Source organism: Athene noctua, chromosome 11, assembly GCF_965140245.1.
Source record: "Athene noctua chromosome 11, bAthNoc1.hap1.1, whole genome shotgun sequence".
NCBI classification, from domain to species: Eukaryota; Metazoa; Chordata; class Aves; order Strigiformes; family Strigidae; genus Athene; species Athene noctua.
This window is the reverse complement of record NC_134047.1, coordinates 12,998,920-13,011,689: the sequence shown is the minus strand read 5'-3', so window position 1 is coordinate 13,011,689 and position 12,770 is coordinate 12,998,920. Positions and strand designations below refer to the sequence as shown.

At 43.9% G+C, this 12,770-nt stretch overlaps 1 protein-coding gene across 10 annotated transcripts in view; it reads right to left on the bottom strand.

Moving 5' to 3' along the window:
- The window catches only part of ZNF185 (zinc finger protein 185 with LIM domain), a 50,127-nt gene that overhangs the window by 27,089 nt on the left and 10,268 nt on the right, over positions 1-12,770 (bottom strand). For all 10 annotated transcript variants that reach the window (XM_074915041.1, XM_074915042.1, XM_074915046.1 and 7 more), the window contains exons 2-8: positions 7,694-7,769; positions 4,977-5,115; positions 4,330-4,389; positions 2,736-2,774; positions 2,033-2,107; positions 1,136-1,210; positions 415-495 (exon numbers count right to left, since the gene is read on the bottom strand). In XM_074915041.1, the coding sequence (XP_074771142.1) occupies positions 415-495; positions 1,136-1,210; positions 2,033-2,107; positions 2,736-2,774; positions 4,330-4,389; positions 4,977-5,115; positions 7,694-7,718 (494 nt within the window). In that variant the 5' untranslated portion in view covers positions 7,719-7,769. The remainder of the gene's footprint in view (positions 1-414; positions 496-1,135; positions 1,211-2,032; positions 2,108-2,735; positions 2,775-4,329; positions 4,390-4,976; positions 5,116-7,693; positions 7,770-12,770) is intronic.

Genomic DNA, 12,770 nt, shown 5'->3' with positions numbered 1-12,770 from the left:
TGGACTTAGATGCAAGTCCCCAAGTGGTCCAGACTCAAAGGTGCACACGGGGGCTGTGAGAGGTGGGCTCCTCCCTTTACTGCCAGGCTATTTGTACGTCTCTATCTTTTCACATAGACACTATGCAGCTGATGGATTCCACAACCCATTTCCAGCTGCCAAATTAATTGGGGTATGCTGTCAGGTTGAATCATGTCAGGCTTTTAATTATATTTTGTTAGGAGTGCAGTCGCTTGTGGGCATAGATGCGCTCTGTGTAGAGATATCTGCTTATTATTATTTTATTGCAATCAGCCCTAATGGCTCAGCTGTAATAATCATCAAACTGACCCTCCCAGTAATGAACAGTTAAACTGAAGTAAGTCCACTTGTCACTGCCCCTGCAAGAAAAAGGTGGTTACCTGGAGGGCATACCTCTTTTTATGTTCATCTGGAGTAAAAGGCACATCTTCCTCATCCAAGTCCATGGATTTTTGCTTGACATTATATGGAGCTCTGAATAGGAAGCGAGGGAGAGAGCCAAGGTAAGGAAGCTGCCTCTGTAGACTGTTGCAGAGGCAGCACAAGCAAAACCCAAGGTAAATCCAAGGACAAGGCATGTAGAAATTGGTTCAGACCCTAGAAGTGTTGCACACAAGTGTGGAAGACACATATTTTTCATGTGCACTGGGGCACATGTGTCCCCATAGGATTTTGTTGACTTAGTATAGGGGTTAAGCCTAGAGGCTGGTTGATAATAACTGCTTAGCTGCAGTTCAGATTAGAGCCATGGTCTTTGACACGAAAAGCTGTGTAGGAAATGTCAGCAGTGCCGTTCTGCCACAAGACCCCTCCTTTCTCCTGGTTTCAGAAAAGCCGGCAATGCTGCAAACCAAGTCCCCACGATGCACCCTCCAATTTTTGCCTTAATTCCTACCAAGTGATAAAATTCACTCCATACTAAGGCCATTTCCAGTTCAAGGAACACCTTAAGGCCCACACAGGCCCGGAGGTAGCACTGGGAACTGCTTCAGTGTCTAGTGAGAACTCTGCTATGCCTGGCCTGGCATGAAGTGCAGGTGACTTCATCACTGAGACTGAAGTGCTGCTGAGCCTGTGCACAGACAGAAAGTGATGGTCCCCTTTGCACACTCACAGTTTCTTGTAATCTTCAGTGGTCATCCTGTAGCCAGAGGAAGAACGGCACAGGCTGCGTCCCTTCATGGCAGTGCTGCGGACGGCACAAATCACATCTGTTAACGTGACCCTCCTGAGCTCTCACCCCTTGCCACCCTCCTTACCAGGTGAGCTCAAGCTCCGCTTGATGGATCCCAAATATCCACTCTCTGAATTCAATGTTATTTAATGCAAGGGCAGCATTTTCCTTCTTTTCACAGCCTTCGACTAGGATTTGAGGTCTGCTTTGCTTCACCAGGGCCACTATGAGTTGTCAGAGCTAGTATGGGCATACCCTTCTGTGAGATGGTGCTACTCTGCTCCAGGATTGGCCAGTGAGAAGGAAGAACACACCTTGTGGCATCATCCTTCTCTCCAGATGAATCAAAATAGGGGGAAAAAATGGGGTTTCAAAAGGTTTCACTTGAGGGGCAACAAAGCATCTGCTTAGATCAGAGCCATGCTTACATCTTACTTACTAGAATTAAATGTAAGTGCCTCTCATAAGACAGGCTTCAAAAAAACCCAAGCCACATTAAAAACATCAAAATGAAGTGTTACAGCTTTGCAGGGTTTCCTTGTGATTTGTCCCCCACCCAAAAGTATTTGCCAGATTAAACCAAACCCACAAGTACTTTCACAGCCAACTGCCGTCCCATACTCTGGTGAGGAAAATACAGTTTGATGCCTTGTCTTTTTCCCATGTCTGCTGAGTGGATCTGTTAAATGAACAGCCATGTCTTCCAGCAATTAGCAGGGATTTAGTAGAGCACAGTGGAAGCCCAGAAGCACTGGCCAAAGTAAGAGAATGACTGCTAGAGATATGTACAATATTTAAAAGCTCATTTTCATGAAGAAGAGGAAGCCACACACATACCTCTTCTGTGCTTCATTAGAAGATGAAGAATCTGGCACAGAAGAGGTCTTATCGATGGTTCTTGTGAACACCCCTCTAGGGAGAAAAGAGACGTGTTAAATTTTTTGCCAGACAGAGTTAACTAAAATTAAGAGACTTGCAGCCACTCTTTGGCCTAACAGTGTCTGTGTGTCCTGTCAGGAGGAAGGTGCTGGCTCAGGACACCAAGAATTAGTGTTTTCTTGGGAGAGTCACCCTGAGAAAAATCCCATTATCCTACTCCCTGGCTGTAGACAACGCAGTAAAATCAGCCTGCACACAGGTTTGGGTGTGATATCAAGGGCTTGCCAACCTGTTTAGGATTATGGTGGCATCAGAGCCCCTGTGGGCAACAGCCCATGTGTCAGAGGAAGCTGAAGTGCACAAGCCCCATCACTGGTGCTGTGCTGATCACAAGGATGGTGGAACATTTTCACAGAACAATAACCCTTCTATGTGTGATCATTGTATCATACAGAGGAGATCTGATTTTCTATTAACATCACCATCAGACTCCTTGTTAAACAAAATACTCAGGATTATCTTTTCACCAAGGTACTCCCTGAGTATTGTAATTTTCCTAACCAATAAGAGAAGCCAAGAGACAGTAATATTTTTCATGCTTGTTCCTCCTGATCTAGTTCTCCTTCCCCTACAGCACAAATATATGCCACTCCATACCAACCTGATGAGGTAACCGGATTGAGGCTTGGAGGCAGAAGACCTGTGCAAAGAAGAGACATTAGTGAATTAAGCAACATGGGGAAAACAACAGCAGCAGAACATGTCTGTAAAGCCAAAAATCTAGCTAAATGGGCCTTGAGTGATATATTAGCTGTTGCACCAAAGTTAAACTTGGAAGAATTCTTTAAAAATTAATAGTCATCATATCAAGCTCTATAAAATATTTTTATCAGAAAAGTGAATTTTTGAGTTAGCCAGCTAAAATTAACCATGCTGACAATGTTTTCTGGCTGAAAATTAAGTCCCCAGATTGATGGCACAGAGAGAGGAAATTAGATATAGCAGAGATCCTGGTTGTTTTATCACAGGAAAACATCATCTGCACACTAACTTCTCTGAGGGTCCATTCTCAGGAAGGGAGGGCAGCATTGCTCCCCTGGAGGGAAAGGAAAGGGATACAATTAGGCAGGGATCTGGCCCCTTGCACCGGGGCAGGAGGAAACATCCCTGGAACCTGCTTCAAGCTGTCTTGCAGATATATTCCTGAGAGCAAGGTGGGGACCAGCATGGGCCTCAAGGACCTCGTTCCCATCAAATGAGTTCAGACAGGTTCCCTTCACCCCTGCCCAGATACCACCCCCTCTTTTCCTGTCTTTCTGGGTGCTCTTAGGATCACAAAATAATTCAGTAAGAAATCTCAGCACATCTCTGGTCTAACCAGCAGGGAAGCTGAGAAGTTGTCCAGCTTGGCATATGAATGCCTGTTCTCACTTTGAAGTATAAACAGATCCTGAGTGTCCTGGATTCCCTGTCACTCACCTTCTGCTAACTTCAGACCCTCACACATTGGTGTGAAGATGCTCCTTCAGATGCCATATTTTAAATGTCACAAACGTCTCTGTTTTTACTTATACTGATAAAGCACTATGCTGCAGAGGGAGGGCAGAAGGAGGTAGGTCATGGCAGGGAAATCCTCCTGTTTAATTGCAACAGAAAGTAACAAGAGCTGGCAGAGAAGGGACAAGAAGCAGGAAACTGTTCATGGGAGAGGGCAATAGTCTCCCAGCAGTGGCACTGCAGGTAGCAAAGAGCTCTCACATATGCCTAAACCCTTTCCAACACTTTTATATTTTAGGACACTAGTCCTACAAGTTCCTGGATTCCTGAAGTGCCCTCATGCTCTGGCTCTGAAGCAAATTCAGCTCTTTCACAAGGTTTCACTTGCTCTGAGGAGCCCCCAGGCTCAGAGCATACAGTTGTTGCACCAGCACAGGAGCTGATGTGCACCAGTAATCTCGTGGGATCACGGGCTTGAAGGCATCCAGTCATCTGCATTAAAGACATCAATCCATCTATTCATCCATCCAGACTTTGCAGGAGATAAGCCATGCTTTCTACAAGTTGACAGTTTGTAAGACATTATACTGAACAATGCAAACTCTCCTCAAGGACTACATTTTTCAACGCAGTCACATCAGTAAGTGGGTATGAAGAAGTGAAGAAAGAGCAGACTTTTGTGAAAAAACAGTGAAAGCATGCATCAACCCCATGAGATAACACAGAAGGGAAGCAACAAGATGGGTCCCCAGAATTACCTGTCACTCTGGGGAGCAATAGGTGTTGAGGCTGGGGATCCCCCACCAGCTCGTCCAGACCTGAGTAAAGAGAAAACACAATGACGTAATTAACTTCTGATTTTGCTGAGCTGCCTTGATGGACACAACAGTTATGCTTTTGGAGACAGCTGTTAAGAGAAGACCAATTTGGCCTTAGTTTTGTTTCTAATTACAGAGAAACTGGTGCAGATTGTGGTGTTCCCCGGTACAGGGGTGGCTGTGTGACACAGCCCTGCGAGCTGCAGGGGGAGATGCGGACCTGGCTGTTTTATCACTTAAACACCCTCCCATCAAGGTCTTCCCCTTCGTTTGGCACTCCAGAGATGGTGAAACACATCTGGCTTCAAAAAACTTTCAAGTTCTCCTGAGACTTCAAATCTGCATGTGCTGCTGGATTCCCAGCTCCCAGGAAAGGCCATTTTTCAGAGCTTCTCCCCAGCCTGCATTTATAAAATATAAACTGGAGCACTGCTTCCCTTTGGCAGTGTCATTTCCTGGCATCATAGGGACGCCAGAACATGGTAGCACCACACGTGCTTCTTCAGACTAGAGAACAGAGTACGCATGGGAGGTTGATGATGGAAAAGGAAGAGAGAAGAGGAGCATTCCTCAGTGGCCACACTTACAGTGGGATGTTCTTCTTCTCATCCTCAGAGTCCGAGTTATGGTGGTGGATCCAGCTCTTATCTCCTTTCAGGGTGGTGCGAACCTTCATCTGCTTAATGATCCTCCTGCGGTCTTCATCCGTGGGTGGAATGACACGTCCTAGGAGAGGTAGAGGGAAAGGCAGGAGGAGAGGAGAAGTGTTGCTGAGAAAGGGCAAGAATTCAGTGTCAGCAGGTGAGCCGACGTAAATCTCAGAGAGCAGGGAGCCCAGGTCTCCTTTCAGTCACAAGTTCAAACACTGAATGAGTCTTTTGCCACTTCCGATGAAAGATGGAAACAAGCAGTTATCCAAACTTCAGAATCAATTTACCCTGATATATCACTTTCTCTACAGAGATTCACCGAGTTTCTTCTCTCCTTTCAGGGGACTGTTTAACATTAATGAATCATTTTGTCTCAGGAAGAACAAAGACATTCAGTGGGTGGTCTAATTACGTATTTACAAAGCAGTGTTTCCTCTGGCATTTACCATCACATTAGCACTAGTGTAAGATTTTTTTGGTTTGTGGGAGAGGATGATATGTCTAGAGCATGAAGGTAAGCCAAGAGTTGGGAGTCAGAGGTAAGCCATAAAATGCAAACACCTAGCTGTCAGTTTTTTCTGGTGGCCTGTCAGAGTTGGAGAAGACACCTCCTTTAGCTCCTCATTTCCACATTTCCATTACAAAGTTCAGTTTCAAAAACATATTCTCAAACCATATCTTCCTAAAGTGTGGTTCTGGCCCAAATCTGGAAATGTCCTATTCTGCATGGTCTCTGCTGTCCAACAGCAATTCTGCCACCATCCTCATTCTGCTCCTTGTCTCTGTTCAGGCAATGAACCATAACTACCTTTTCTGGTCAAGAAAATCAGAAATGGCAATTAAAACATAAAATTAAAATGTAGGAAATTGCAGAAGTCACAGATTACAAGTTGGTAAGTCCTCGCAATGGGAAAAAGAGTGGGTGAAAAAAGCACAGGTTAATGGGGAGGAGTATTAAAGCCGAAAGTATTGTGAGCAGGCAGGGAAGGAGATGGAAGGCTAGGGAAGGGGAAACAGTCTCTCACAAGGGAAGGAAATGTACAGGTGACTGATGTGAAGGGCTTCAGGCATCCTTGATTGCAGCTGGATATATATTTTTTTTTTAAAAAAAAAAAAGGTGTTTTAACTAGGAAATTCCCCATCCAGCATTTTCAACAGAGAGAAATAGATATTTTCCTATGGGAAAATTGTAAGATGAAGATCAGATAAGGAAATCTCCTTTTCTATGTATTTCTGACTATATTCCACCATTTGCCATTTTGGAAATGACTCATAAAGGCTGAAAACATGAAGCCTTCTCTCCTTGTCACACTTGGACTGATACAGCTCAGGTGTTTAAGAGACACCAAAAAGTTATTGCAGCTTTACAACTTCTTATCATCCAAGCCAAGGAAACTGCCTGCTGCACACCCTTAGCTTGTGGCAAACATGAAACTATTCAATTTAGCTACTAGGAAAGGAACATCAGCTAAGTCTCTGTATCTTGTGCTCATGACGGGCTGTAAGGCTGCCCAGAAATAGTTATCACTAAGCAGTTGACATGCAGTAAATTGATTAATCTCTGACACACGGTCATGTGCTTCAAGGATATGTTATGTAGTAGAGGTAGGATTTTTTTTGTTTTTTAAACAAGTGATCATATTGGATCCTCTCTAAGACAGCTATAGCAATGAAGAGAATGTCTTTCCTCATGTGTAAATAGCAGTAGCAGTTAAAAGGCACAGGTATGTGGTGCCACATCTACTTCAGGGTGCAGTTTAGGGACCAGCAGTAACACACCTCATGGGGAACACCTGGAAAAGGAAGGGCTGCTTTTCTTTTCTTAGCACTGAAATTGAAAATTAAATCTATTGCCTACTGGAAATGAATAAGGCATTTCCACTTTTCTCCACATTACCATTTCAGGTTAACCTCAGATTTGGAAGCATCATCCCATCTATTCACATATAAAGGTCTCGTAAGCATCTGTTGCTTAAAAATTAAATCTCAAGAGTCTGCCAAAGAACCTTACATCTTGGGCATGGTCCTGGGACAACTCAGAGCAGCTCATAGCACTAGTATGATTTTTTTCACACTCTTTGATAATAAGGAGCTTATTAATTATAAGAATTAATAACTGACATTATTAGTAGTTTATTAATAATAAAAGCAGTCTTCTCATTACTGTATGGATATTGCACACTGCACAGGGGTGGTCTGCAGCCCACAGACTTCTGTTTTTACTCCTAGAAGGGACAAGAGGCTGTGGGTAGACAAAGATACAGGGAAGCCATTCTGGTCAGCTGCTGCATTGGCTGCTAATTGCTGCTGTATTTTCAGTAGACATTTCAAAGATAATTTTAAGGATGGTCTTGAAAAGAGAATAATATGGGAGTTTATTAGTCCTTTGCTCATCTCAAAACTTTAGCCAGGCTATAAGCTCTTCAGCTTTCTAAACATTCATGGATACTGAAATTATAGCCAAATGCATGTAAGTTTGGAGCTGCAGGTTGGAGAAGGTCCCAGATAAGGAAGAGGTGTCCTCTACCCTTGGACACACTGCACTGGTGGAGTTGAGCAGAGATGTCACAGCAGATACAACTGAGCAAAGAGTGCAAAGGAAAACCATAACAGTGGACAGATTACTAACAGCTTGGGGTGGGGAAAGGAGTTACCTTTACTGACACCCAGGGACATCATGGTTCTTGGAAGTGCTTTCCCCTTCAGTTACTGTTTGAAGACAACAAGCCCCTGGAAGAAATGAAAAAGGGGAAAAGCAGATTAGCAGTTTTGATATAAAAAACTTTGAAGTTATGTGGAAGGGAGAGCATCAGAACAGTGTCACAGGCATGGAGCATGGTGAGACTATGGCATATATACTAGAGTTGTGATTCCTCCCCATGCCACGTGCTGTCAGCATCAAGGATAGGAAATATCAAATGGGTGTGTTCTCCACACCAGTAAATTTTCAGATTGGCCATGAGAGATGCATCTTTCCAGGTCTGGGAGGAAAGTGGTGAAGGAGACCCTAGCAAAAGTGTTCAGAGCCACTCAGGTGGGACAGACCTTCTTGAGTCTAGAGAACTCAGAGCAGCTGAGGTGCTTGGGTGAACCTTGGCATTTTTGTCAAGTGTGAGTAAAACATAAGGGCTCTTTACAGATTTCAGTCAGCAGAGATATCTGTTATTCCCCCAAGATACAGCAGAGAGAACATCTGACTGCCTGTTAGTTCTTGCTGCTGATGGCAGCTGGGCCCCTCCTTCAAATGCCCACAGTAAAGCAGCAAGGAGAAACTCTTGGACATACAACTTCAGAGACACTCTGAGATGAGGAATTTGCAGAGCACTAATTGTTTAGTGCTTAACTGAATCAAAACCAACCACAAACTAAAAGTCAGGAAGAAAGTTTGGTTGTTTCAGAGTCTGACAAGAGAAATTTTTAATTTGTAAATAAACAAACAAACGCAAAACCACTCATTGTTTTGAGATTAGAACCCAGGTTAATTCAGCACCAGATTACATGTTTATCAGAAATGTTTCTTTTCTTTATTCACTCTCAAAAGTTTTTCATGTAAGATGTGGGATGAGCCCTTGTTTCAGAGAAGAAAATCAAGGGCAACTTCCAGCTTTTATAACCCTACACTCTCTCCTTGCCAAAACTATCTGCTGAACCTGGATTCTTAAGTGACTATGCTACTCATTAATAAAAATGCCCAACCCTATTTGGGAGCCTGTGAATCTAAAATTAGGTTGCTATTATCTACTGGTGGGCTTGTCCCTGCAATATTGCTGCGAAGCCACATGCCTGTAAGGAATGCCGAGTGCTGATCTCATAGCATTGCTTCTTGGCAAAGTCTACACCTTTGGCTTGTCTCAGCTGAAGATCTACCTACTGCATATCCACTCCTCATCCAGTTTGCACTGAGATTGTGAACAACCTCTCAGCTATTACCCCAAGGCTCCCTCTCCCTTTTGAAAACACTCCCAAACATTAATTCAGCTTTCACCATAAGCAGACAGCCCACCTCTTTTCTTATCCTTCCCACATCCCCCTTCCCACGCAAATTTAATTAACCCTGATATTTAGAGAGAAATTAAAACATTGTCCTAGATATCCATGAAGAGCTTCTAAATACTTCTAAAGCTGTGCAGGAGCACAGCTGACAGATTGTAATCTGGCAATTTTGGATTAAAAAGAAATCACAGCATCTTGGACCTTCACATAGAGAAGTCATGTGGCTTCATTACCAACAATATCCGAGTGAAGCAGATTCAGACCACAGCTAGCTTGTTAACTGCAATTCAGAGGTACATTTTTTCCTCTCTTCTCCTTATTAAATTCCTATTTAAGTATTTAATTTCCTATTCCAGGACAAAATAAAGATGAAGCAAGTGAAGGATGAGAAGCAGTGGAAAAGAACTATCCCAAGAGTTTGATACAGCCCTGATCTGGGGCAAATCATGGCAGAAGTAGATATAGGCTACACGCTGTCATATAATGGAGGTATTTGGAAGCTGGAGAGCTGTGACCTATCTAGCAGCATAACTGAGAAGTGATTAGCCCCCCAGCCCAGATCTTTTAGAGGAATAAGCAGAGATTTATGAACACATAGGAAAGATTCTCAGGAAGGGCTGGAGAGAGGGCTGGGACAAGGTGCAGGACTGAACTCCACTCTCAGTAACACACTGCAGCTCTGCCTGGCACAGACTGCAGGTATCACGCACCAGCCCTGTAAGAAACAACCTCTCCATTTATTGCTTAAACAGAAACTTTGCTTCTTACTCACACAATTCCCCTAACAAATACACTCAAAAGGAAGGGAAGCCGCGAAGGGTGGCACTCAGCATGTGTATAAAAACATGCCAGAAACTACACACTGGCCAAGCCTTTTCCTCTGGCGCTACCTTCCCTTTTCCCAGCTCACATCATCCTGGGAGGGACCGCAGCAAACACTGTCGTACTCCACTGATATTTCTGGCTTGACAAACAGGCGTTGGAACATGTCGGTGGTGCTCATCGGGCTTGGTTTTGGGGGATTGACAAATGTTTTCTGCCAGCCTGCTTTTTCCAGCTATGAATCACGCGATGGCAGCAGCAGCCCGGCCGCTCCAGGTCAGGCCTGCTGCTGCACTGGATGGTACACCTGCGCAGCGCGACCCAGCTAACCACTGGGGGTTAGAGCCGGCTCTCCTCCTGCCCCACACCATAACAAAGGAGTCCAGAGTGAAGCTTTCAGCAAATCTTCTGAGACAGGTGCAGAGGAATGCAAAGGTCCTTCTGCGAGAGTTGGAGCAGCTCTTTGTTTCCTTATAGCATCATTTCCTCTTTCATTAATGAAGGCTATCAAGTAGCTGGTTTTATCTTTCACCTGAGGATCAAGGCAACACAGCCTAAACAAGGTCACCAGAAGCTGAGTGGGTTCAACAAGAAAAGAGCAATTCAAGTACCCTATTTCTTGCCCATATTTTTTAATCACCTGCTGTAGGCTCCTGTTGACCACAGGATACTGGCCTTGGTAAACTTTCGGGTGATCTTATGTATACTTAGTGCCTACTCAGTGACCAGAACATTAAGAGACAAATCAACCCAGGTTATACCATGAATCCTGCAGTTAGAATAACTCAGCATTTCTTGGATGAGAAATGAAAAGCTCATTTTCTTGTTTCAGTGCTAGCTGGCAGTGATATCTGGCAGATAAACTGACATTTATGGATGCCAAGATAGTCGCTGTGATGAAGAAACAAGAACAAGAGAGATACATGGGACCCACTAACCCAAATCAAAGAAAGACAGATCAGCAAACTACTATCAGGAAAAATGCTCACATCTTCCTCATAAGTGTATTTGTCCCTGTTTTGATATTCCAGCAGTTGGTGGTTAGAATAAGAAACAATAGACACAGCTTCTCAAGGTGTAGTAAGACCACATCCCAGTCCATCTGCTCAAACTATACTGCTGTGCAGAAAGAAGCACAGGATTTATGGGGCCAATGAGGATTAACAAGAGGGTATCTGGCTCTAAAGCACTGATATAACCTTTCTGGGAAAGAAAGTGCTTTTTTACTGCTCCAAGGACAGTTTAGAAATTGAAACAGCTTCCCTTCTTTGGCAAAATTTGAGTTTAGGCTTCAACACGTGCTATGGAACCTCAAAACATGTTTCAAAGCATTTTTGCTTTTCTATTCAAATTTTCGTGAGTCTGCAGTGCACTAAATCTCAAAGACCGCAGTTCTAGATGTGGAGAGGGTGTGTTCAACTGTCAGTACTTGCCTACTATTATTCCCATGAAAGGTTGTGACAAGCCAACATGGATCACTTCCAAAATCTTCCTTAACAAAATGTTGCTAGGGAATGTGTTTCTTCAGAAATGTGCTTTTATGTTACTGGAACCTCCATGTGTGATGTTAAGTTACAAGGGCAAAAAGTGGTTTTGTTGGTATAGCTTATTTGGGAATAATTAGCTACAGCCATAGGATACAACAATTTCATCTATTGATATAGAAACAAATGCACTTGCCTAGCGCTGGAACAGACCATAGCTGATACCAACGGCTTTGCTTCACACCTGGAGAACAAGAACATTATGTGCCACTTGAATCAAGCTTGGAGATCTGAACTCAACAAGCGAGGGTAAAACAGTGATACTCAAAAAACTTTGCATGGTTTGCAATTCCTCAGTTCTGAGCATCTCCAGAATTTAGGTAATACAAATGCTGTTTCTGCCAGTGGGTAAATCCCATGCTTCACCAGAGTGGGTAGTATTTCTGGAGGTTTTACTATCCAAAAGCAACGTTCCACCTTGTGAAAGTCATTTAGAAGCCTGTGAGCATGGCCTGTGAGTTTGGGAGCAAAGAAAAACCTCTCTTCTGGCAGTGCTGAGGGATATCTGCCAATCTCTGGGGCTGGCTGTGAGCATAGTCTCCAGCTATACACCACTGAAACTATTTTTTTCAGGACAGATTCTCAAAAAAGCCCCAGAAGAAACCCTTTCCTCTATGCAAGATGCCAGAGACATGTTCCCCAGCCTCCTCTTGCCAGCACAACTCAAACATTAGCCCAGCACCTCGCACTTGTGGCAAAATGAGAGATAAAAGGAAAAAAACTCAGTTCAGATGACTCACCATGGCCCAAAAATTATGCTTCCGGAGAGGAAACAGAGCAATGGATCCCTCTGTGTTTTGGGCACTCCAAATCCCCGTGTCTACAGCATTCTATTGCTGACAAAGAGCACTCTGCATGCACAGGAACTTCCAGACCTGCAGCACCACAGAAATGCGTGTAGCACTGGAGAGGAGCATGACAGCAAACAACTCACTTCCTCTTTTACCGGTATGCAAAGGTGGCTGTCCCCTGAAAACCTCTGGGATTCTTATCTCCATTTGCCAACAAGCAGGTCTCAGATTTTGAGGCACTGGTTAAAGACAAGCAGGTACAGCTGAAGGGTTTGTAACCTTTCCCACTCTTGACCCCCACACAGCCCCCAACCAGCTCTGTCCTTCATTGTCTGTCCTCTCTCCATCTCTCCATCACTGCACAATCACATTTTCTTTTTTTTTTTTTAAATCCTATCCACACTGACTTCCCCATGTCTATAATCACCTGTTTCCAAACAGACAGCAGAAAGCTCTTGTCACTGTGCTTATAAAATGTGAAGATCTCCATCTCTCATGTAGACCAAAACCTCTTCTGCCTCAAACTAGATCCACCCCTTCCCTCTTGACTTAGAGTTAAAAATAAGCTCTGCCAGGCTGGA